This window comes from Peromyscus eremicus, chromosome 16_21, assembly GCF_949786415.1.
Source record: "Peromyscus eremicus chromosome 16_21, PerEre_H2_v1, whole genome shotgun sequence".
Taxonomy (NCBI): domain Eukaryota; kingdom Metazoa; phylum Chordata; class Mammalia; order Rodentia; family Cricetidae; genus Peromyscus; species Peromyscus eremicus.
The window spans coordinates 5,626,069-5,650,807 of NC_081432.1; the positions used below are offsets into that span (position 1 = coordinate 5,626,069).

Below are 24,739 nucleotides of genomic sequence, written 5' to 3' on the forward strand. Positions count from 1 at the left end.
CTCTGCAGAGAGACTAGATGCACACCCCAATGTGGGGAGAGGCCACCCACCAGGTACCTTGGATGCCAGGGAGCAAAAGTCACATAGGTAGAGGCCTGAACCTCATCCATGGATGCCCCCCAGAGTCAGGCACCTCACCCACTCCCGACCACACACACACACACACACACACACACACACACACACACACACACACTCACACTTAAGTGATAACTTCTGGATAAGATCTGGCACCTCCTTTTCCACACCCTAGTAAGACAGGAGGTAGATTTTGCCTGTCACTTTTATCTTCCTGATCTCCCAGAATATTCCCTGCTTCTCCACCTCTACCCTGTCACCCCAGGCCCGAGTCCCACAGACCTCATCCCCACTCCCTTGCCACTCCAGCATGAGCCCCCACCTTCCACTCACAGGTCAAAACGGAGGTTCTGCTTCTCCTCAAAGAAGTAATCCACAATGAACTTGCGCACAAAGTCTGGGTTGAGCGTGTTATCGATGACCTCGGTGCGTCCAAACTGCAAGAGAAGGAGCTGGTGTGACTGACGGGGACAGTGTGGCTCCAGTCCCTGGGCACTGGGCTGCAGGCTCTGGATGCTGCCTCCTGCAAGCAGGGATACCTCTCTCCACTCCCCCTCCTCCCTCCCCAGGTATGAGCTCCTGGAAGCTCTTGGAGTGGTGTCATACCTGAGGGGCCCTGTGTGCTCCACCCTTAGCCCATGCCGTGCCCTTTGCCTGGACTCCCTTCACCACCGGGCAGGCTGTCCTAGTTAGGGTGACCATTGCTGGGATGAAACCCATGACCAAAACAGCTTGAGGAGGAAAGGGTGTTTTCGGGTTACACTTCCACATCACAGTGGAAGGAAGTCAAGACAGGAACTCAAGCAGGGCTGGAACCTGGAGGCAGGAGCTGATGCAAAGGCCATAGAGAGGTGCTGCTCACTGGCCTGCTCCCCATGACTTGCCCAACCTGCTTTTTGTTTGTTTGTTTGTTTGTTTGTTTGTTTGTTTGAGACAGGGTTTCTCTGTGTAGCCCTGGCAGTCCTAGAACTTGCTCTGTAGACCAGGCTGGCCTCAAACTCAGAGATTCACCTGCCTCTGCCTCTGCCTCCTGAGTGCTGGGATTAAAGGTGTGGGCTACCATCACCCAGCTCCCAGCCTGCTTTCTTATAGAACCCAGGACCACCAGCTGATAGATGGCACCACCCACCATGGGCTGGGCCCTCCTCCCCCATAAATCACTAATTAAGAAAATGCCCTACAGGCTCGCCTGCAGCTGGATCTTAAGGAAGCCTTTTCTCAACGGAGGCTCCTTCTTCTCTGACAACAATATCTTGTGTCAGGTTGACATAAAACTAGTCAGCACACAGGTCCTCCAATCCCTCAAGGCCCAGTGCTGACACCACCTCCTCTTGGGAACCTTCTAGATAACCCACCCCAAAGGTTTACTTCTCTGAGCCACCCAACCCCTATCACCACTGTCATCTCTGATTCCACGATTAGGGGTGTACTTTTTCAGTGTGTGTGTGACATGGTTTCATGTACCCCAGGTTAGCCTCCAATTCTCTAAGTAGCTGACGATCCACCTTGAGCTCCTGCCTCCACCTCCCAGCTTGAGGACTACCTGGGTCAGATGTGTGCATATGTGACACCCCACCAGTCGTCACACGAGACTCCGTGGTGGGAGGTAGCCTCCTAGAGGATCCAGCCCCCTCTACTGCCACACTTGGAGTGTGGGCTGGACCCAACACACATTCCTGTTTCTTCTTTTGAGACAGGGGCTCAGGGTGTAGCCCCGGATGGCGTTGGATTCCTGACACACTTGCCTCTGCCCTAAATGCTGGGATTACAGGTGTGTGCTTAGCGACACCCTTCTGATAGGCAGGAGGTACACAAAGTACAAGATGTCCTTCGAGAGACTGTGCTATCAACCACAGGGCTTCCATCTTGGAGGTGCCTTCTGCTCTGTCTTGCTTGCTCACTTTCATAAAGCTAGCAGCTACTGGAGATTCAGGGCCTTCCCATCTTGGCCCTGCCAATCCCAGCTTCACACCCCCTCTCCTGGCCCCACCTCCTCTGCCAGCCTCATGCTTTCTCATTTCCTATTGGCTCCTCCACATAGGCTGATTCCTGAGGCTTGAGGGCACGGCTCCCCAGTCACCATCCCCATGCATTGCCTGGAAATTACTCATGGAGTTTCTCTCTACCTGACAGGACCGTGAGCACACACAGGTCCCCGGAGGACCCCTCTGAACATTCTGTGCCCTAGTCCTATGCAATGCCTTGTGGCAGGCTTCCCCATCTTAGAGAAGAGAACGTGGAAGCCCAGAGAAGCCAAGTCATTTGTCTAGGACCACCCAGCCAAGACTTGCTGACCTGAAGGCACAAGCCAGGCTTGTGAGTTCTAGGCCATGTGGTGCCACAGGTATTAAGGGGAGATGAGACCCACATGGTACATAATACCCACAGGTATTATGGGGAGATGAGACCCACATGGTACATGATACCCACGGTTATTATAAGGAGATGAGACCCACATGGTACATGATACCCACAGGTATTATGGGGAGATGAGACCCACATGGTACATGATACCCACAGGTATTATGGGGAGATGAGACCCACATGGTACATGATACCCACAGGTATTATGGGGAGATGAGACCCACATGGTACATGATACCCACAGGTATTATGGGGAGATGAGACCCACATGGTACATGATACCCACAGGTATTATGGGGAGATGAGACCCACATGGTACATGATACCCACAGGTATTATGGGGAGATGAGACCCACACTAAGACTGGCTCATTGCAGACACACTGGAGTGGCCAATGAGGAGCTGGATGAGTGTAGTAGAGCCTCAGCCTCCTCAGGAGCTGTGAGGTCCCATCAGAGGATGGAGACTGATCTGTCTCCCGCACATTCCCAACCTTATTCAAGCCTGCTCTGTATTGCGCAAAGGTTGCTTGCTTTTGCAGAGCTGTGGGTCAGTCAGCCCAGGGCCTTGCCCATGCTAGGCAAGTGCTCTACCAGGGAGCCAAGAGCCACACCCAGGCTCTAAACAGCTTTTGAGACCTTAGCATAGGCAGGCATGGCACTTAGTAGTGAGCTACAGGAGCAGATCATGAATGCCATACCTGAAGACTTCTCTATTGCACTCAGAGTCATTGAATAGATATCTATGACATGGTGCAGTCACAGCAACTAAAAGCACCCCAAGCCTGGGTGTGATGGTGCACACTTGGAATCCTAGCACTCAGGAGGTGGAAACGGGGAATCAGAAGTCCAAAGCTATCTTTAACTACATAATGAGCCTGAGGGTAGCCCACACTATCGTCTTTACAATGCTGTCTTTAAAACAAAAAACAAGAACACAGTATATGTGGGTGTAGGTGAGGGTGGGTAGAGAGATGGCTCTGTGGTAAGAGCACTTGCTATACAATCCTGAGGTCAGAGGTCAGATCCCAGCATCCATATAACAAGAAGCTGGGCATAACAAATATGCCTGTAAAGCCCAGATCCAAGGTAGGGCAGAAGTAGGAAGATCTGCTGTGGCTTGCTGGCTTTTAGCCTAGCTAAGAAAACAAGCTCCAGATTCCGGGAGAGACCCTGCCTCAAAGGAATAAATAGGTGGATACTGACAGAGGAGGTCATCCAATGCCCTCTTCTGGCCTCTGCACATGTTCACAGGCACACATAATGCATACACTCACAAACACTTATACAAAGAACAGAATGAAACACAGAGCTCCCGTGTAGGACCCAGAGCTCCAGAGCAGGACCCAAAACTCCAGCCCAGGACCCAGAGCTCCAGTCCAGGACCCAGAGCTCCAGCCTAGAACACAGAGCTCCAATGCAGGACCCAGAGCTCCAGCCCAGGACCCAGAGCTCCAAATGCAGGACCCAGAGCTCCAGCCCAGGACCCAAAGATCCAGCCCAGGACACAGAGATCCAGCCCAGGACACAGAGCTCCTATGCAGGACCCAGAGCTCCAGAGTAGGACCCAGAGCTCCAGCCCAGAACACAGAGCTCCAATGCAGGACCCAGAGCTCCAGCCCAGGACCCAGAGCTCCAGCCCAGGACCCAGAGCTCCAATGCAGGACCCAGAGCTCCTATGCAGGACCCAGAGGTCCTATGCAGGACCCAGAGCTCCAGCACAGGACCTCATTCATCCCTTTCAGTGTCTGTTCTGAGCTACTCTGCAAGTGAGCAACAGGCAGGTGAGCTCTTTACCCAGTGCAACTGGTTAGAGCCAGCTGACCTAGACAAGCCAGCTGAGCGTGGGGAACACAGCGCAAGATCGGCTCCTGCCCGGCCTGCGTGGACACCCCTAAACTACCCATACGCTCATTTCAGAATCACTGTGCTGTTTTCACTGTCTCATGGGGTGTGACAAACTAAACGGATTTTTGGCCTGTGCTCATTTCATTCTGTGTCAGAGTCAGATTTTTTTTTTTAAATCATGTTTTATCAGGTGCTTAAAAAAAAACAACCAAACAAAAAACCATGCTCAGCCCTGACACAGGACAATTAAGTCAAAGTGTGTGGGACCCAAACAACTGTGCATCTGGGAGGGTCTCTAGACTCTGCTAACGAGGCGGAGGGGGTTGAGAGCTACTAATGACTGAGGACTGCGCAAGGGAGGGAAAAAACTAACATTTACAGAGCCTCTGCTGAACGTCCCATAGATCAAGTGGATAATTAAGCTATCTCATTTAATTCTTGTAAAAATTCTGAGGGTTATTACCCGTTTTACAAGCGCAGAAACAAATCAGCAAGGTTAAGTAACCTGCCCACGGCCACACAGCAAGGAACTGCAAAGCCCATTATATTTTTTACTTCGTCCCACTGCCGGGAGCCGTGTGAACTGACGGTAATCAGACGAGGAGGTTTGTTTTCCAAGCACTGTGGACGGCCCTGCTGTGCGCAAGCAGGCGGGGGTGGCAGCGGGGCACTGCAGGTCCAACAAAACTGGACTCCTATCTCTCCTCTAAACTCCACAACCACCTCAAAGATGGCACCCGCTGCAAAGGATTTCCTGCATGCTCCTGCCCTTTCCATGTAAACCTCCTGTCTTCAGACAAAAGGAATATTTCTCCTAATGGCTTCCTCGCAGGAGGCTGGCAGGTAAATACTCAGGTTTTAGAGAATTCTCTGGCAAGCCCAGACTCCCTTCGGGGAAGTGCCCTTTCAACACCTCTAGGCTGAAGCATCCTCCCAGCAGGGCTGGCAGATACCCCCTTCCCCAGCACAGCCCCAACCCAGCCCCCACGGAACACCCCCTACCCCATCAGGGAAGATGACAGCGGCTGCTTTGAAAAAACGGCACTTGAAGCTTTGACAAGGGGGGATTCCCTGGAGACCGCTCACTGCTGGAGGAGGAGATGGGGTTCCCCTGGAAACAGGATGGGAGGGGGCTCCGAAGGCCCCTGGAACATGGAGGGGCTTGAAGGATTTCTAGGACTCAGATGTAATTAACATATGCACATCACAACTGTGAAATCAACAGCCAGGGGCCTGTGAAGGAAGCTTTATGGCTTTCATTAGTTGGGCTAATAACAGAGAGGGGCATGTGTGCTGAAATCCAGATTGTAAAAATCTAAGAGGCCACCGGGGTCTCCACGTATACTCCTGCTAATGAAGGCAGAAACTGATGGCGGTAAGGGTGGGGGTCCACCTGGGTGCTGTGTTTCACAGAGAACTGCAGAGTTCTCCAGGCAGAATGGCCTTGAGGAGTTGAAGCGTGAGCCAGAGACTGCCGGCATTCTAACTGCTGTGAGCATCCCATCATGGGGGAGCCAGGGGTGGGGGTGGGGGTGGGGGTGGGGCGCAGGCCCCTTACTATCCGGAGTCTAGAGCCGGGACACTTTCTCAGAATTGCTCGTGCATCCTTCTAGTTCATTCTGCACCACTGCTTGGTCTAAGCTCTGAGCTCGGAGGACCAGGGAGGAGGACTCTTGTGTAGCATGAACACCCTGAACCCCAAGCAAGCCCCAGGCAAGCACAGGGGTCCGAATGAACCAAGGCTGTAGGAAGCCAGGGAACCAGCTCATGGAATAGATGCAGGAGACTTTTAGAACCTTCCCGGGCTCTCCGAGCTGGATGAGCAACGAACAGGAGTGGGGTAGGGGGCTCCCTGACCTCAGGACTGGGACACCTCCTCTGGGGGAAAAGAATAAAAAGCACACACCAGAAGGAGCCTGGAAATGAGCACATCTGCCCTCGGAAAGGCTTCGTCCCTAGCAACAAACCCAGCGAGGCTTTTCGAGGAAGCCGCTCCCAAGGGTTCTGATGACTAAGCTCTGCGAACATCAATTAAGTGGCATTAACTGCAGATCATCCAGTCCACTGAGACCCTCAAAGAGAGGCAAACCTTGAAACTTCTTCAGGGACTGAATTAAGTGGTTCCCAGGAGCTCTGCCATACAGAAGAATTGGCATTTCTGGGGACAGATGAGTCCCCATGCTCAAGTGTCCCCAGAACATGTCGGAGCAGGGTGTGCGAACTCCGGTCAGCCAAGCAAGGCCTCCTTTAATGCTTGATTCCCCAGTGAGGCCCGAAGGGACCGGCCCATCAGGACAATGGCCTGGCCTGACGGAGAGGCTGCAGGCTGTCCTGTGGCTGCTACCCGCTGGGTTTGGCTATGGAAGACCCTGGGAAACACGGGCAGACAGGCACTAGGAGGGTGCTTCTCAGTCCCTGCAAGGCACGCCTCCACCTCTATCCATGTAGAGGAGTGCCCTCACTGTCCCCACAGGCTTGGGCTGGAGACAGCTCCCCACTGCTTGTCCCAGCACAACACATCTTCAATCACACCCATGCCTTTGAAAGAAACCCCTTATGAAGACGACGTCAGAGGAGAGCTCCCTCCTGCGAGGACGCCAACACGGGTTTTCTCTCTCCCAAACACAGTCTCCAGCCCACTCGATTACAAGAGCAGCCCCTGATCCTCACTCCGTTCTGTTCGACTCCACTGTGTAACATTTGTGTTACCTAAAAAATGGACAAAGGCCCTGGAAATGGCTAGCTGGGAAAGGCGCTTGCTACTGAGCCTGAGGACCCGAGTTCGATTCCCAGGACCCACGGGATAAAAGAGAACTGACTCCTTAAAGTTGTCCTGTGACCTCCACAAGCTCCCTACGGCGTATGCACTCCCTTCCCACGTAAGTAAACGTGATCAGTTTCTTAAGAAATGGGGGCCTGGGCATAGTGGCGCACGCCTTTAATCCTGGCAGCACTCAGGAGGCAGACACGGGTGGATCTCTGTGAGTCTGAGGCCAGTCTAGTCTACACAGAGTTCCAGGACAGCCAGGACTACATTGTGAGTGCACGTCTCAAAAAAGAAAAGAAAAAGAAAAGCGAGTGGCCCTTGCTTGCACCGCCTTTGACAATCCTCTGGAAGAGGTTCTCAGTGCTACTGTCTCATCTAAGGGCTTCCATGGGGACAACGAGGGACCAGCCTCCCCAACTTTGTGGGACGTGACTCTGCTGGCCCCATCCACATGAGTGCTGGAGCAAGGGCCCGTGGGAAAGGGAGGTGGTTCACTCGGTGTCGGAGGCCGAGGCCCCTCTGCTGGCTCTGAGTGGGTCTGGGACCCTGCAGCTGAGTGCAGGAGTCTGTGGGTTCACACCTGCATCTCCTGGGGAGGAGAGCCACGGTTTTTTTCCGGGGGGGGTTCTTAAACAGAACAATACCATGCACGGAGGAGCTCCGAGGACCATCAATTCTGCCTGTGAACGCAGATCCCATGGCCACAGTACAGGGAAGCCATTCACAGCACAGAGTCTGGGGCCTGTGTGACCCTGGCTAAGTCTCTTCACCTCTCTCTGCCTCAGTTTCCTTTTGTGTGCCTATATTATGGAGGCATGGGTGACTTACAGAAGACTCCTGGGACTTAGGCATCCTCTGTAAATGACTGCAAGGCCGTCACCCGAAGGAAGTGAGTGTCGCCCATGACCCTGCCCTGCACCTTCTCCCCAGTTGTCCTCCGGTCTGATCACCTGGCTTTTCTTTCCTCTGCAGTTTCTGTTCCTCAGAAGCCTGTCCTCCATACCCAGGGCTCACCTGCGCTGGGAGCCACTGAGAGGCCTTTTCTGACAGGAGCGGGCTGAAGGAACCAGGCCCTTCCCCTCCCTGGGGGCTCCCCAAGGCAAACCCAGTAAGGAGTGGGGGGCTCTCTGCAAGCCTGAAGAGCACTAAATCACCCCCCACCTACCCACCCACACCCACCCACCCACACACACACACACACACACACACACACACACAAGAGGCAGCACTTACCTTTCACAAACTGCAGCTGGGATGGAGCTTCTGATACATCCCCCCAGCTGTGGAGCCCCCCCACCTCCCCAGGGGGAAAGGAGGCCAGGAGCTGACAGACTGTATCCTCCATCCCAAGCTGCTCTCCATCCAGCTCCCCTGCAATTTTCGTTGAGTACTGATGGCTCCCAAATTGGGGATTCGAAAGCCCTGGCCGATCATGAATCACGTTCACCAGGATTAAAATTAGAGGCCAAGAGCCATATCTGCCTCAGAGAGTAGGAAAGGGAAGGGGTGCTTTCCCAGGCTGGGAGCTGGGCCCGGCTGTGTGTCCAACCACCTGGAGGGATGGAGGGACAGGAGGATCTGGTTCTGTCCCAGGCCTGCACCATTTTGAGTCTAGAATGTTCCCAGAGAACATTCCCTCACCCCCAACAGAAGAAGTCGTGGTGTGCTGGGGCTCAGTGCCTCCCTCACAGTATCCTGTTCTGTTTGGGCATCAAGGTGTGGAGGACAGGGTGGGAGTGAGGGGGGGATGCAGGGGTGTGGGGGGGTGGTACAGGGGTGGAGTGGGAGGAGTGTGATTGGGATACCTGCCTGGATGAGGAGACCCAGGCTCAAGGCCTTCCCACCTCTGGAGCAGGATCGAGAAGGTGCCTAGCTAAGGATGCGATTTCTAAGCTGCTTCTAATGAAAGACTTCCTGCCCAAAAAAACCACCTCAGCTCCTAATTAGCCATTGTTCCACATAATCTGTTAAACGGTCCCAGCTCCCTCGGGGAACAGCCATTTGCCAATGAACTTGACTGCCAAGCCACCAGTAAACCAGCCCCTCCCACGCTGTTCCACCCTCCTCGGCCTCATCAGGCTGTGGAAACAGGTGGGGACAAGCAAGCCCAGGACCACTGTCCTCTAGCTCACCCCGAATTCCCACGTGGGCAAGGGTGCTATCAGCGTCCCTCCTGGACGGAGCCCAGGCTTCTCCCTCAGCTGAAGAACCACTGTCGGCTGTGTGTGCACGCCGAGAACCTTCCATGAATGAACTCATCTAATCCTCAAAACAGCTTGTGAGCCAAGGACCTGCCCGAGTTCTCCCAGGTAGGCAGGTGGAAGCTGGTTTGGGATCTGACTTTGGAACCACACTCGCAACAACTCTGTCACAGCTGGAGGCTAACACCACAGAGGACAGAGGCTCACCAGGAGATGGGGCCTAGAACCTCCAGGCTACAGGAAACACAAACTCCCTTCTGCAGATAAGAGCTTGGATACCACTCAGAAATCATGGCCGCCTCAGGTTGAAGGAAGGGCAGGAGTCCGCCCACACACCTTCACAGGGGGGCAGAAAAACCCACTTTGAAACTCAGTGGCCTGGGCAGGGATCTGGGCTCAGAACAGTTCACAGTCTAGCCAAATTGCTGGGTGGAACAAGTACCCAGTGTGCCTCATGTTTCCTCCTCCAGGGCAGTGAGGGCCAAGGGGGTAGAGACGGGGCTGCTAGGGAGCATGCGTGGCGGGGGTGTGTGTGTGTGCGCGTGCACACATGCTCTGGAGCATGAGCAGTGGCAGACATGTCAGGTGTCCCTGTTTAAGGGGAAGAAAAGAGATAGAGCCCTTCTCTGCCTGTCTGAGGACACAGGACTGAGGACAAACAGGCACTATACCATGGATCCTGTCATTTAATCCAAAGGCTAAGGGAGCTGGCACCAGGATCCCATTTCACTAATGACAAAAACCAAGGCAAGTGGCAAGGACAGGGTGTGAAGGGACATCCGTGACAGCGCCTTGTCAGGCCAAAGCAGGTTTTCTAATTATTACATTCACGTATTTGGTGTGTGAAGGGGTGTGTGTGCCATGGTGCATGTAGAGGTCAGATATTTAATAATTTATTATTTAACGATATTTAAGATTATTAATTAAATAAATAATTTTATTTGTAATTAATTTAATTATTAAACAATTAGGATTATTGTTTATTATCCAATTATTATTTAATAGTGTTTGTTATTTAATAATAACTGCAGAAGTTGGTCGTTTCCTTCTACCATGCTGGTCCCAGAATGGAACTCGGGGTGTCAGGCTGGTGCAGACACTTCTCCCCACTGAGCCAGCGCACCGGCCTCGAGGGTTTAAAGGCATATTCATAAGACTACGCACAGACGCTCGCCGGCAACACCTGCCCCCCTCTGCAGCCTACTGCGGGCCATGGCCAGAGCTGACACTCCAAACCGTGTTCCTCCCTCACCAGAAGCACTCATACAGCTACTAATCCCACTGCGTCCCACCCCTGAACTCCTCCCACAGTCCGCACAGCTTCAGTGAGGACCAGCCCCTGTGGCTCCAGACGGGATCCCTACCACGGGTCCTTTGCACTTCCTGTCCCCTCCACCTGCAACTCCTCCCCATACCCACGCATGGCACCACATGGGATTTAACTTGTGTCACCCAACTTGGTTTAGTTGACAGGGCCTCTGTGGGTGGCCACTCCTGTCACAGTGCCAGGTGCCCACGCTGGCAATGGTGCCCACCCTGGGCAATGGCACACATCAGCTATTTCAGGGCCTACCAGAATCATGGCCTTATGTTATTTTATGAGCGTGCTTGCGTGTGCGTGTGTATGTGTGTGTGTGTGTGGGATATGTGCACATGTGTGTCGGTACCCATGGAGACCAGAAGAGGAGGTCAGATATACTGAGGCTACAGTTATAGGTTGTTGTGAGCCATCCAACTGTGGGTTTTGGGGATTCAACTTGGATCCTCCAGAAGGACAAAACACACCCTGAGTCATCTCTCCAGCCCTTTTCATTTCCTAGGTCTCCTAAGCCCATTTTAGAGATAGATAAACTGAGACTCCAGCAAGGTAAATGACTCAGTCAGGTATCAGAATACTGGAGCTAAGAACCCAGGGTTCCAACATCAAATTCAGGGCCTCCTCTCACAAGGCATTTGGCTGTGACTCATGACTAAATGAAAACCATGGGATGGGTTTAACAACGTTATGGAGTGTCTAGGACCCAAAGGCCCACTAGAGTCCAAGTGGGAAAAGGTGTCTTTGGAGGAGTCACAACATTCCCTCCCACTCAACTCCTCGTCACCCACATGGACAGTGACCGTGGCTTACTCAGGACTGGGGAAACAGCCTGTCATACATCATCGCTCCATTCAAAGATGGACTCCAGCAAGGCACACGTGATGGACATAAAATCACATGGTCAGGTTAAAAAAATCCTCATCACTGACTCTGAGCTGCGGGAACTCTGGTGAGAGACACAGGCGCTTCCAAACTCAATACGAAGGAAGCGGAAACACCTGTTGCAAAGGGCCTGGACCGTATGAGGACAGAACTTGGCGGGCACCGAGCACACATGCATTCATTTCTCTCTGCTCTTCACTGTGGATGGGACATGACCAGCTGTGTGAAGTTCCTGCTCCTGGGACCTCCCCTGCAGTGACGAACTGGAATCTGAGAGCTCAAACCAACCCTTCCTACCTAAATTGTTCGTTCTCTCTCTCTCTCTCTCTCTCTCTCTCTCTCTTTGGCTTTTCAAGATGGTTTCTTTGTTTAGCCCTGGCTGTTCAGAAACTTGCTCTGTAGACCAGGCTGGCTTCGAACTCACAGAGACCCGCCTGCCTCTGCCTCCTGAGTGCTGGGATTAAAGGTGTTTGCCACCACCACCCCTCTTCTAAGTTGCTTTTTGTCAGGGTATTTTATCACAGAAACAAACAAAATTAGGACACCGTCTATGGCATTTTTGTTACAGCAGCTTCCACAGACTAAATTGGTGCCCACTACGATCCACGATCCACGTGGCAGCACGGCCACGTGAAGGCACATGTCTAGCAGCCCCAGGAAGATCCGTCTGAGTATTTCCATGAGCCCCATTTCCGGCTGGTGTTAAGATGTTAATGGTCTGAGATTGCTCACTGAGTAGCGTTCTGGTGGAAGCTGTGAGTGGCTGTGGCCTAGGATGCATGCCCTGCAGGTGGTATGGGGGTGATCAGGTCACCCGAGGCTTTGCTTCCTATCTTTTCCTTTCCATGGGGACCTCAGCTTGGACAGCCAGCTGGTGAGGAGGGGGGCAGGACCCCCCCACCTCACCCCCACCACTTTTAAGTTCATGGGCCCTGGGATGCATGTCTTCTCAAATGATCCGTTCTGAGACTCTGCCCCACTGGCCACCTGAGGACACGCAGGAGGCCCAGGAAGGGCTTGATGCAGACAGCGCTCGATTTCCTAGGCTAAAATTACATCTTAGAGTCAATTTTCATAAAACGTGGTGACAGATTTAGGTGCTGAGAAGATGGGGCTTTCTCAGAAGGCATAAAAATGACCCAAATGGTTACAATCAGCTAAGAGCTGACAGGCAGGGGCCGGGAGCACAGCCTCCTCCTTCCCAGGACAGGCTGTTGGTGGGCAGGTTCAAGATGAGGCTCCACCCTTGACTCGCCTGGCCTCAGTAGGCTCAGCTCACATCCAACGTTCTGGTAAAGAGAAGGCTTGTCCCCTCGGGGCAATGAACTGTGGGTGCCGTGGTGACCAAGCTGGCCTCTGCCTACTGGAAAGGGCCTCCCCCTTCTGAGGGCAGTGATGGGTATGGGGTTTTCCACTGTGGAGTCACACAGCATACCTAGCAAGCAGGGCTCTGACACCCCCAGATGTTCAAGCACATCTTTCTTTCTCTAGAAAAAGCTAGAAGCCTGGGTCCCAGGTTGGGCCCTGGGGCTGCGCTCTCCTACCCTCACCCCAAGGCTCTGCTGTTAGTCCTGACCACCCTTTATTAGTAGATCATCCCCTCTGATCCCGAGGGACCCTCCCATCCTGCATCCAGATCTGAAGACCCCAGCCACCCTGAGATTGACAGACAAGAGCTGCCGTCAATGGAAGCTGCTTACATGGCGAAGCCTCCTGCCCCACATGCCGTCTGCCTGGGCTCTGTGCTGGGCCGTTTCGGGGCCCCTCGGGTTCTATGGTCACCTTTGTCCACACAGCTCTGTGGCTGAGGACGTGGGTGGGCCAAGCAGATGGCATAGGTGCCCCAAATGGGACATGGACTAGAAGGCAGAAAGAGTGAGGTGGCCTGAGTTGACTGTGTCCCCCATGAGGTTCCTGTTTCTGGCTAGCAGTCCCCCCCTGGGGCCCTAAAAACCACCCCTTAACACAGCCTGGCCTGGAAGAGTCACAGCTTCCAACCACTGCGGTTCTTGGGAGTCACCATCTGTCCCTGTCCCCCTTAAACTCACTGTTATAGATCAAATCTTGATGTCCCCTAAGCCCATGTGTCTCCAGGGCGGTGCTGCTGGAGGGGGTGGGACCGTCGGGAGATGGGGCCTATTGGGAGGTTATGTCACTGGAGGTTCTTCAGGAAGGGGGCTGTGGGACCCCAGTCTCTTCCTCTGTGTTTAGATGTAAGAGGTTTTGCTCCGCTGTGCACTCTCGCCACATGCCTGTCGGGGGGCCAACCAAGCATGGTGTCTCATGGTGTCTAAAAACATCCAAATACTGGGCTCAGTGGATAAAGGCGCTTCCACCAAGCCTGACCACCTAAGTTCGATCCCTGATATCTACACGGTGAAAGGGAGAATCAATTCATAGTTAGCCCTCTGACTTCCACAAGTACCATTTTGTACATACCACACACACATAAGAACAAATAACCGTAATTTTAAAAGAATTGTAGAAAATCCACATAGGGCCAGTGAGACGGCTCATCCGGTAAAGGAGCCTGCCACAAGTCTAAGCAGGATTCGAGGAACGGGACCCACACGGTGGAAGCCATCTGACCTCCATGAGCACATCACGACACATGCCACCGAACCCAAATCAACATAATCTTTTTCGTTTGTTTTTTGAGACAGGGTCTCTCTATGATGTAGCCCTGGCTGTCCTGGAAACTCGCTGCGTAGAAGGGGCTAGCCTTGAACTCCAGAAACACACACCCACACCACACGCTGCAAGCATCCAGATGTCCACTCGCACCTGCTCTACCGTTCCCGCGTCTTTCCTGCTTCCCTACCCCTTGGTACGCGGCTGGCATCTCACATACACTATGCACTACAAATGTTGACTAATGGAGCGAGCCACCAGCGAGACCTGAACTCAGGTGATGTACTGTGGTGAGTGCCATGTGTAAAGCACCATGGATCTTTACCGCTGACGTCTCGTTTCCCATTGCAGGCCATATCCTCATCTCTGTGTGCGGAATTCAATCCAGATGCCACCTCCATCAAGACCTGGAACCCCGAGCAAAGCTCAGGTGTGTCCATGCCTTGCCCTACATGTGTGTTTCTGGCCAAGGTTGGGGGTGTAACCAAGAAGCTTGGACAATTGGAGGCCCTGGACCTAACAGAGACTATTTTCAATTATAGAATGTAATTAACAGTCCTCCGGGCAGTGCCCTTCTGAAGAGGTCCTTCCAGACTGGCTCTAATGAATCACCAAGCCATGGAGGTGTTCCTGGTGCTCAAGTCTGGAAGCTCGGCCAAAGGCCTCCGAAGTAATTAGTCCACTGAAACAGCCTAGACGGTTCCCTAGCAATCTGGTTTGTGCTTCGATTGGTGTCAAGCCTTAGAGAGTGAAGTCACATCGACACAGCCTCCGTGGAAGGAGTTCCATTTCTCAGATCCAATCCACACCCTCCGCCCTTTGCTTCCACGAAGTCCTGCTCTTTCCAGCTTCACTATGGACCTTTCCTGAGGGGCATGTTAGGGGACACCGAGCAGTCTATGCGGAAGTCCCCATACCTCCCTCCCAGGAGCTGATGGGGAGGAGGATGAGGAGATGCCAAGATCACGAAGGCCACAGCCTCACCCAACCCTTTCCTGTCCTGTTCATTCATTTAAACAGCAGAAGGAGCAGGCTTGACCTTCAGCCGCCTGGACAGTCACAGGAAGCCAGCTTCAGCAACAAGCCAAAGAAACTGCATGTTCCCACCCTAGAAGAAAACAATTCTTCCTTCCACCCCTCACTTCGGCCCTGTCCTTTCAAGAGTCAGGAGGACCACTAGTCTCCACCATCAGGTTCCCCCAGCTCGTCCTTCTCCGCTGAGCTCAGTGAGGGGCAAGGAGGCCAACGTGGGGAAAAGACAGCAGACGCCATTTCTTATCTTCCTGAACAGGTCCGAATCCCATTCCTAAGCTGTTCCTTCCATTAGCAACCATTTATGGAGTGCCTACTGTGTGCTGGGCACTGCTCTGGGTGCTCAAAATGGAACAGTAGGTGAAGAGCTTGGGAATTCCCTGCCCGTGACATGTGACAAGGTAAATATTGACTCCAGAGTCTCATTGACCGTAAAAAGTGATAAAGAGGCCGGGCGGTGGTGGCGCACGCCTTTAATCCCAGCACTCGGGAGGCAGAGCCAGGTGGATCTCTGTGAGTTCGAGGCCAGCCTGGACTACCAAGTGAGTCCCAGGAAAGGCGCAAAGCTACACAGAGAAACCCTGTCTCGAAAAAACCAAAAAAAAAAAAAAAAAAGTGATAAAGAGACAAAAAGGGGGTATGTGACATGTATGGGGGAGATTGAGACCCTCACTGAGAAGAGAAGACCTTATGATGGGTGGCACTGGTGTCAGGATCTGAAGAAATCATGGAGGGCCACAGGGGTGTAAGAAAAGAGCATGGCTGGGTAGCGTATGCAAAGGTCCTGAAGCAGGAGGAGCTCCATGTGTGCTGGACAGGGTGGTAGGGAGACGCAGGGAACAGGTAATAGGAGGTGAGGTCAGCCATCCAGTTAAAGATGTCAGAATAAGTGGGCCTGGGGGACCCTGGAAGGCCCAGAGTCTGGCCTTCTTGCAGCCACTGGACAGCTCTGGGCACAGAAAGGATAGAGTGTGACCAGCTTTCAGCAGGCCCCTTCCAGCGGCTGCGTGGGAGGAGATGGAGGCATCTGGATCAAGCAGAGGAGAACTGGGAAAGATTTCTGAGCAGGGAATCCCTGCACTGAAGCTATGCTCACATTAGCCAGAAACATGGGAGTCTGCTGGGGAGCCCTGCACCATACACCAAGGGGAGCAATGTGAACCTGGAATCTTCCCTTTGTGTCTGGGGTGTCCCTGAAGACAGGTTATGTCTCCTCACACTGGGGGTCCTTGAGAACAGAACCAATGTGATGACCAATTTTGTCATCTTGGTTGGATTAAGAGGAGCCTAGGAGAGCAGAGAAGCACAGCCCTGGATGCCTGTGAGGTCGTTTCTAGAGGTGTAATTAAATGGTTTAATCCACTGATGGATTCAAACTTTAATAGAGTATTAATAGGAGGTAGAACTGTGGGATGTGGGTCCTGGCTGGAGGAAGAGGTCACTGGAGGGCATGCCCTTTGGGGCTAGAGTGTTCTCAAAAGTTTTTTTATATTTATTTATTGGGTTTTTTTTTTTTTGGAGACAGAGTTTCTCTGTGTAGCTGTGTTACATTTGTTTATGCTACAGAATGTTACTTTAACTATGTGAAGGTGTGTTACATTTGTTTATGCTGCATTTGTTTAACAACATAAAGATGTGTGTTTAATTATGTAAAGATGTGTTACATTTGTTTCACCTTGCCTGCCTAAGGCACCTGATTGGTCTAATAAAAAGCTGAACGGCCCATAGCTAGGCAAGAAAGGTAGGCAGGACGGGCTGGCAGGCAGAGAGAATAAATAGGATAAATCTAGGGAGAGGGTGGGACCAAGAGGAGAGAATGAGGGAGGGAGAGAGGGACACTCCAGAGGCAAGAAGCCAGGCAGCCGCCAGACAGAAAGACAGAGAAAGACAGACATGAGAAGCAGTGAAAGTAAGATATACAGAAGGAAAGAAAAGTTTAAAAAACAACAACAACAACAACAAAAACCCTAAGGCAAAAGGTAGACAAAGAGAAACAGGCTAGCCAGAAACGGGCCTAAGTTAGGTCAAGCATTCAGAACTATTAAGTCTCCTTGTCATGATTTGGGAGCTGGTTGGTGGCCTAAAAGAAAGCCTGGTACAGCTGGGTTTAAAAGTAATCAACTCGCTAATCTGATGGAGGAGACGTCAGGACAGCACTGCCTCCGGACTCTGGCATGGACATGGCTGGCTGCTTCTAGCCAAGCTTACAGTGGGGACTAGAAGCAAGAAGCAGACAGACGTGAAAAGCAGAGTATGGCCAGAAAAGAAGCATGTTTGGAGCTGTGGACCAGGAGGGTGTAGTGTTAGGGTGCACATCACGACCCCAGTGTATTCACAGGCACGGAGCTACAGGATCCGGTGTTTGCTCTGCTGGGTGGCTCTGGTGGTCTTGCTTTGGTCTGGTCCTTTTATGCTGTTCTCTCATTCCTCCATTTTGAAATGGGAATGTGTACTCGGGGCCACGGTATCTTGGAAATGTGTAGCTTGTGTGTTCCCCGCCCCCCAGAAGTTTACAGCTAAGAGTTGCCTCGAATCTCCTGATGGGACTGTTAAGAATACAGAGACCATGAAGAATGAACTAAATGCATTTTGTATTATGAGACCGATGTGAGCCTTTTGGGGGTTAGGGGTAGATTTTCAGTTATTAATGCTGTCAGCTTAACTGGATTGAGAAACATGTAGGTGATTAGCAGAGCACATTTCTTCCTCTTCCTCCTCCTCCTCCTCCTCCTCCTCCTCCTCCTCCTCCTCCTCCTCTGTAGTCTGTGTAGCTCTGGCTGTCATGAAACTCGCTCTGTAGACCAGGCTGGACTCAAACTCACAGAGATCCTCCTGCCTCTGTCTCCCGAGTGCTGGGATTAAAGGTGTGCGCCACCACAAATGGCTTAAAACTCATTTCTATATACATGTGGGAGGGAGTTTCCAGAGATTATTAGATCATGAAGGCTCTGCTCTAATGAATGGATTTTTTTTTCCTTGTTAATGAGTAGTTTAATCCCCTGCATTCAGATTTTCTATGGAATGATTAGGCGGTGGGGCTGGAGTAAGGAGTTAGTGAGGCCATGTCCCTGGGTGCTCTATCCTTCCGGGGCATTTCCTCCATCCTCTGCTTCCTGTCTTCCACGAGGTGAACAGCTTCCCCTACCACATGCTCCCCCAATCAAGTGCGTGGGGCCAAGCAACCATAGCTAGACTCTCCGAAATGTCAGCCAAAATTCATCTTTCTTTAAGCTGTTGTCTCAGTTACACAAAGCAGCTCACACAGTCACATCTCCCTCGGGCCGGGGCTACCAAGGACAGGCACAGGCTGCTCTGCCTTGGGTACTACGGGTGGAGTAGCTGCAGAGGGACCACTCTGAGGCGGGAAAGGGGGGCACCTACCTCCCTCCATTGCTTGTTCTCCATCCCTTGAGTGTACATGACACACACTGGAGAAGAGAGGAAAAAACATGGTTACTATCTCAGGCCAAGAGGAAGGTGGAGGGTCAAGAGCCTCAGCCTGGATTGTTCTGTTGGGTCTGGGGAAAGGGTGGGCGCCTGCCGAGGCAACGGGGGTCTTGGTGAGTGAGGGTCACCTGGCCTCCAAGCCTTGACCACAGTTGCTCATTTTTTTTGTTTGTTTGTTTTTCCCCCGAGACAGGGTTTCTCTGTGTAACAGCCATGGATGTCCTGGAACTCTCTCTGTAGATCAGGCTGCCCTTGAACTCACAGAGCTCTACCTGCCTCTGCCTCCGGAGTACTGGGATTAAAGGGGTGCACCACCACACCTGGCCTGCTCTGGTGTTTTTGTGGTAGTGAGATTGGCCCCAGATCTGTGGACAAGCGCCCTGCCACTGAGTTACACCTCCAGTTCCACAACGGGTCTCTCTCCCCACAATATCACTTGGCAATTGGCTTGGCAAAGAGGCCTGGGACCTCAGCATGACTTTTAGGAGGGAACTCAAGGGTTGTCAGTCATAGAAAGGGTCCTGGGTGTGAGGAGGGTGGACAGGTGGGCATGACGGAGGGCTGAGTGGCAGGTGTGGCGAGGACGGCACCTGAAACACTGTGTCCTTTCAGAGCCTGTGACTGTCACCACATCCTCTTTACTGATGGGGAAACAGGTTCTGCAGAGCCAAAGACCCATCCAAGGTCATGCTCATGGCCAGCCCTGCTCAGGACTAGAGCCCAGCACTCCCAAACCCATGCTCATTCCCCCAGACCACAGTCAACAAAAATGTACCAGTTCCCACAGGGACAGAGGCCTTTTTGTCCCAAACACCCTAACACTTCCCAAGCTGCTCTGAGGTGCTGAGACCTCACAAGTACGGAGGCAGAGTGGGACCAACACCCCAGTTCTTCTTCAGACACCTCCGGTGCAGCACTCCCCAGCCCCCATGCCTGCCCAGCTCCAGCACTCAGCGCGAGCTGCTGGTGGCTGCTGTCACCATTCACCAGGCCACTGTGTCACTGGGATGACTGTGGCTATCAGGGTGGGACTTACGTGGGTCAGACTTGGAAAACATGTCTTTGTCCAAGAGGTTCCTGAAAGAGGGGAGAAAGGAGAAATTAGCAGGGATGGAGGGGACAAGTGTCAGGGCCTACACCGGGTGCTGAGCCTGGAGACGGCCTCCAGCCTGGTCTCAGACACAGTGGGAAGGGGAGACAGGCCCCTTAGCACACTTGATTAATTTCATTAAATGCCAGGAACCACACAGGGTGCCACATGCCTGTCACCTCAGCACCCAGGTAAAGGAGACAGACAGGAGACTAAGGAGTTCAAGGCCAGCCTGGGGCAATATAGTGAATTAGAATAGCCTGGGCTACATGCAACTGTAAGAAAAGGAAGGAAGGAAGGAGGGAGGGAGGGAAGGGAAGGGAAGGAAAGGGAAGGAAAGGGAAGGAAAGGAAAGGAAGGAAAGAAAGACAGAAATAAAGAAAGAAAGAGAGAAAGAGAGGAAGGAAGGAAGGAAGGAAGGAAGGAAGGAAGGAAGGAAGAAAAAAGGAAAACCCAGATGCTGGGAGGCCCTGACGCCGCCGCTCCAGTCTCCACCTTCCTACGATTCGAAGTGTTTCCCCAACCATGTCATAGTCACAGCTTCTTCAGATGCTACCACCACGGTGCCCTGGACCCTGGTGCTTCCCATGAGTCAGATCTCAGTCAGTCTCGTCCTTCTCAGACATTGCCTTGTTGTGGAATATTACTTTCACTGGGCACAGTCCTGTTATGTTTGTTTATGCTGTGGAATGTTACTATGTGAAGGCGAGTTACATTTGTTTGTGGTGCCTTTAACTACATAAAGATGTGTTGCATTTGCGTTCATTAAATAAAATTAACCTGAGCTCAGAGAGGCGGGGTCAGCAACTGGTTGACCGGAAGTAGCAGGGAGGAGCTTAGCGTGGGTTATTTTAGTTGGGGCACTGTGGAAGGGCCGGGCTTCCAGGATGCCAGCAAAGAAAGTTTGGCCAGTTGCTCCTCTACCTCTCTGGGCTCGCAGGTTTTCACCCTAGCCTTTGAATCTCGAGTTTTATTAGGATGATAGAGATTTAGTTAGAACTATTTTAGCGGCAGCAACAGAGCCATTGTCTGGGGGAACAGAATACACCCCTTCCCCCCCAGCTACAGCATTAGTGGCCCGGGGCTCGTAGTTTAAAGTGCAGCCACTGTGATAAAGGTAAAACAGCATTTCCTATCACTTCTGTCACTCAAAAATAAGAAAATGAATGAATGAATGAATAATAACTATGACCCACCAGAAAGTATTTAGCCTCTGGTCTCCCAGGATGCTTATCACAGTCTGCTGATTCCCTCCTTCAGAGCATACAGAAGAATTAATGAATGACTCCTCAAAGGTATATACTGAGGAATTAATGAATGACTCCTCAAAGGCGACACAGACTTACTTGAACAAGATCCTTCTAAGGTCAAGACCAGAGCTGAAGTTGTGTGTAGTAACCCACATCTATAATTCAAGTACTTGGGAGGCTGAGGCAGGAGGATCCGGAGTTCAAGACCAGCCTAGGGCACAGGGCAAAGCAAGCCTCTAATCCCAGCACTCAGGATGTAGAGGCAGGAGGATCCGGAGTTCAAAGTCATCCTCAGCTACACAGTGAGTTTGAGGCTAGCCTGGGCTACATGAGACTCCGCTTCAAACAGCTCACTCATGGATCCAAGACTTGGGCTGGAGGAGGAGTTGGCTGGTTGAGGGACAGGGACCAAGGTCGCTGAGTGGTGCTGCCTGCAGCACCAGCTCCCTCCCACCCACCCCCACACCCCATCCCACCCACCCACCCCCACCGGCTGTAGGGCATTAGGTTTGTAACCCAGTGAGTGCAGCTCAGGTTCCCGAATGCCATGAGGTCAGCACTGGGTGGGTGTTGCCCCAGCCGAAAGGTTGTAGTTGAGGCTGGGGAACCATGTCCTATAAATGTCCCTCCACAGCTTCCATCAGGAATCTATGTAGCCCAGTGCAGACTGTCTCCAGTGGGTCAAGGATCCATCTTTTCTGTCCTAGGGGCCTCACCCCGCCCCCCAAAGGCCCTGGAGCTCTAGGACACAGGGGCTGTCCTCCATGCTCACTACCTGCTCCCTTCCAGACAGCGGCAGAAAGTCCTGGTGCCAGGGAGAGGAGAGTGCAGCCAAAGACAGCAATAGCTAGGGAATACGCGGCCGGCCTCCACCCTCCCTGGTGACAGCCTCCTACAGGCTGAGGGGACAGAGCTCGAACAGACTCCTCCAAGGTCTGAGTCTCATCCAAGTTTGGGTGTGGGGCTCAGGTTGAGTCATTTCTAGGCTAGTGAGAAAAACAGAAGCCCCTAGGTTTCGGCCTAGGGGAGAGGCGGGGAGAGGGAGACAGAGACAGAGGCAGGAGGGTCAGTAAACGCAGCCGTCCACCTCGTGGCTGGGCCACAGGCACACAGTGAGACTGAGAATCGGGGTCCAGCTTGTGGATGGAGCTCGGTAGTACAGTGCCTGCCTGGCATGCACAAGGCCCGGTTCAACCAACAGCACTACACTAAACAGACAACCAGCACGCGGCTCCTGGCGCTGGCGGCTCCCTGTCCCAATCACTTCGGACTCTCAGTAAGCCAGGGACGAGAGCCACCCTGGTGGCCAGCCCCCAAAGACAACACAGCCCTCAGTCCTCCATGCTGCTGACCTTCTTACCGTACTTCCCGAGGATTCCTGTCTTGATGCTGCGCTCCTGAACCTGGACCCACCACCTGGTCCCCTCCCCCAACTTTCCACGGCCCAGAAGACTCGGCACAGCATGGCCAAAGAGTCGATGACGGGTACTGCTGCCCCACACACTGCTCTGGGCCCCTCCAGGGAAGGGGCCAGCCTCTGTCTCACTCCACCAGGTCCTGAGTCAGCAGGGTGCAGCTGGAATGCCCAGGAAGACCGAAAGAAGTGGCCAGGGGCTGAGGATGTGGCCCAGCGGGTGGAGTGTCTGCCGAGCAGACACAAAGCTCGGGGTCTGCTCCCCAGCACCATACAAACCCGGTGTGGTGATGGACGTTGGAAATCCCAGCATGTGGGGAGCCGAGGCAGGAAGACTTCCACAAATTGGAGGCAATCCTGGGCCACAGAGGGAAACCCTGTATTTAAAACAAACCCGAACCAGAACGGGACAGCAAGGGCTGGTCAGGGCGACACTCGGAGTACCTTCATACTCCTCCTTAGCTACCGACAGACAACTGCATTGCATCCCAGCTCTGCACGGGTGACTTGGCTAACTCATGCCTCAGTTTCCCCATTTATAAAACGGGGCTCAGTATAGTCCAGGGCTGCTCAGTGTACATTACCTGGGACTTACAGGTCAGTCCTCAGGCTCACAGTGAGAAAGGGAGCCATAAGCCACCTCCACCCTTCCTGGTCCAAGAAGCCAGGCCCAACCCTGACCTGAAGGGGGCGCTATCTCATCATCTGAGCTGGACCCCCGTGGCTGTGAGTACCCCTGCCTGGGTCCCCATCCTGGTCCCCTCTCTGACAGCACCCACTGTCCCACTTTGCCCCTGCACCCTTCAACCCATTTCTTACTTGATAGAAATGGGGTGTACGGGGCTCCTGAGAAGTATGCACCACTGGTTAGCAATGGGCCTCTCATTCCCTGGGGCTCACTTCAGTCCCCAGGAGAAAAAAGGCAGGTTCTTGGGGTCCTTCCCAGAGTCTGGCTTTGTAGGTCTGGAGTGGGGATTGCGTGTTTAACTGGCTGCTGCCCCACCCACCCATCAGCCCCCTCTTGAGTTTCTGACATAGTGATTCAAATAAGTATCTTGGGTCAAAACCCTTTGTCTCGGCGCCTCAGCCTCCCACTGGACATCCAAGGACCCCAAGACATGTCTGTTCGGCCCCCGAGAATCCCTCACAGTTGCCAGGTCCCCAGTAACCCTCACCTACCCCACTGAGCACTCCTGGCTAGACGAGGGAGCAGCCTGCCCAGTCGCACAGAGCCAGAGCAGCCTGGGAGACCAGGCCTTCGGCCCCAGGCAGAGCCCAGCCACCAGGGCACTGACCACACCAGACTAAACCAGACCGTAAGTGTTTTCCTCTGCTTTCTACTTTGGGAAAGGTGGGGGAGAGAGAGAGAGAGAGAAAGAGAGAAAGAGAGAGAGAGAGAGAGAGAGAGAGAGAGAGAGAGAGAGAGAGAGAATTTCCCCAACAGTCAAAATATATCTTTTTCCCCCAAAAGAGCATAAAATCCTTCAGCTGTCTGCTCACAGCCTGGAGCTTCGCCTCTTTTGTTCCTTACACAGAGGCTGGGAAAGCAGAGCCAAGGCCCTTTGCTTCCTGCCACCCCCAAGGACTCGTTTCCAACTCAGGAGGCTGAGAGAAACAGTACCAGGCTGTGAGGCCAGGAGCCTCTGAGGTCCCAGCGGAATGTGATGGAGGACCCCCTTAAGGGACCTGGGGGGGGTGACACTTCACAGCAGAGAGGCCCGAGGGAAATGGGTGGGGGCTGAAACAGAGCCCCAGTCCGAGGGGGGACCCCTGCCTTGCCTGAGCTATGGACGAAGTAATTGCATCCCCTGCCTCTCTCTCATGGATGTGCTGCTGAGCTTGCACTTGGCTGGAGCTGAGCAAGTGCGTCAGGAGCCTGTACCTCAGCTATTGCTGGCCCGGGGTCCCCAGTGGGGACCAGAACCCCGAACACTAAGCAGACTGACGCTGCTCCACGCGAACTGGGGGTAGGTTTATCGCTGCTGTTATCATCATCCACTTCTCAAAGAAAACCATGAGGCTGCAAGAGTTAGGAGGAGGCTAGACCTGGTAGCCCAGGCCTGTAGTCCTGGCCACCTGCGAGTCTGGGGCGGGAGAATCACAAGTTCAAGGCCTGCTTGAGCTACTTAGTGAGTTCAGTGGCAGTCTGGCAACTTAGTTGTCTCAGGGGAACACAAAAGTCAAAAGGGTTAGAGCTCAATGGCAGGGCACTCACTTGGCATGTTCAAAGTCCCAGGTTCAATCCCCAGCACAGGAAGGGAGGGAGGGAGGGAGGGAGGGAGGGAGGGAAGGAGGGAGGGAGGAAGGGAGACCAGGTAGGTTTCTCTGAGCTGGAAATAGTGGCATACACACTGGCACTTGGGAGGCTGAGGCAGGAGAGCAGCCAGTATGATCCCAGCCTCGGGTGCTAGGGACAGA

At 53.0% G+C, this 24,739-nt stretch overlaps 1 protein-coding gene across 2 annotated transcripts in view; it reads right to left on the reverse strand.

Moving 5' to 3' along the window:
- The window catches only part of Cpne5 (copine 5), an 84,346-nt gene that overhangs the window by 51,034 nt on the left and 8,573 nt on the right, over positions 1-24,739 (reverse strand). For both annotated transcript variants that reach the window (XM_059281550.1, XM_059281549.1), the window contains exons 2-4: positions 19,604-19,644; positions 18,502-18,548; positions 412-515 (exon numbers count right to left, since the gene is read on the reverse strand). In XM_059281550.1, coding sequence (XP_059137533.1) covers positions 412-515; positions 18,502-18,548; positions 19,604-19,644 — 192 coding nt within the window. The remainder of the gene's footprint in view (positions 1-411; positions 516-18,501; positions 18,549-19,603; positions 19,645-24,739) is intronic.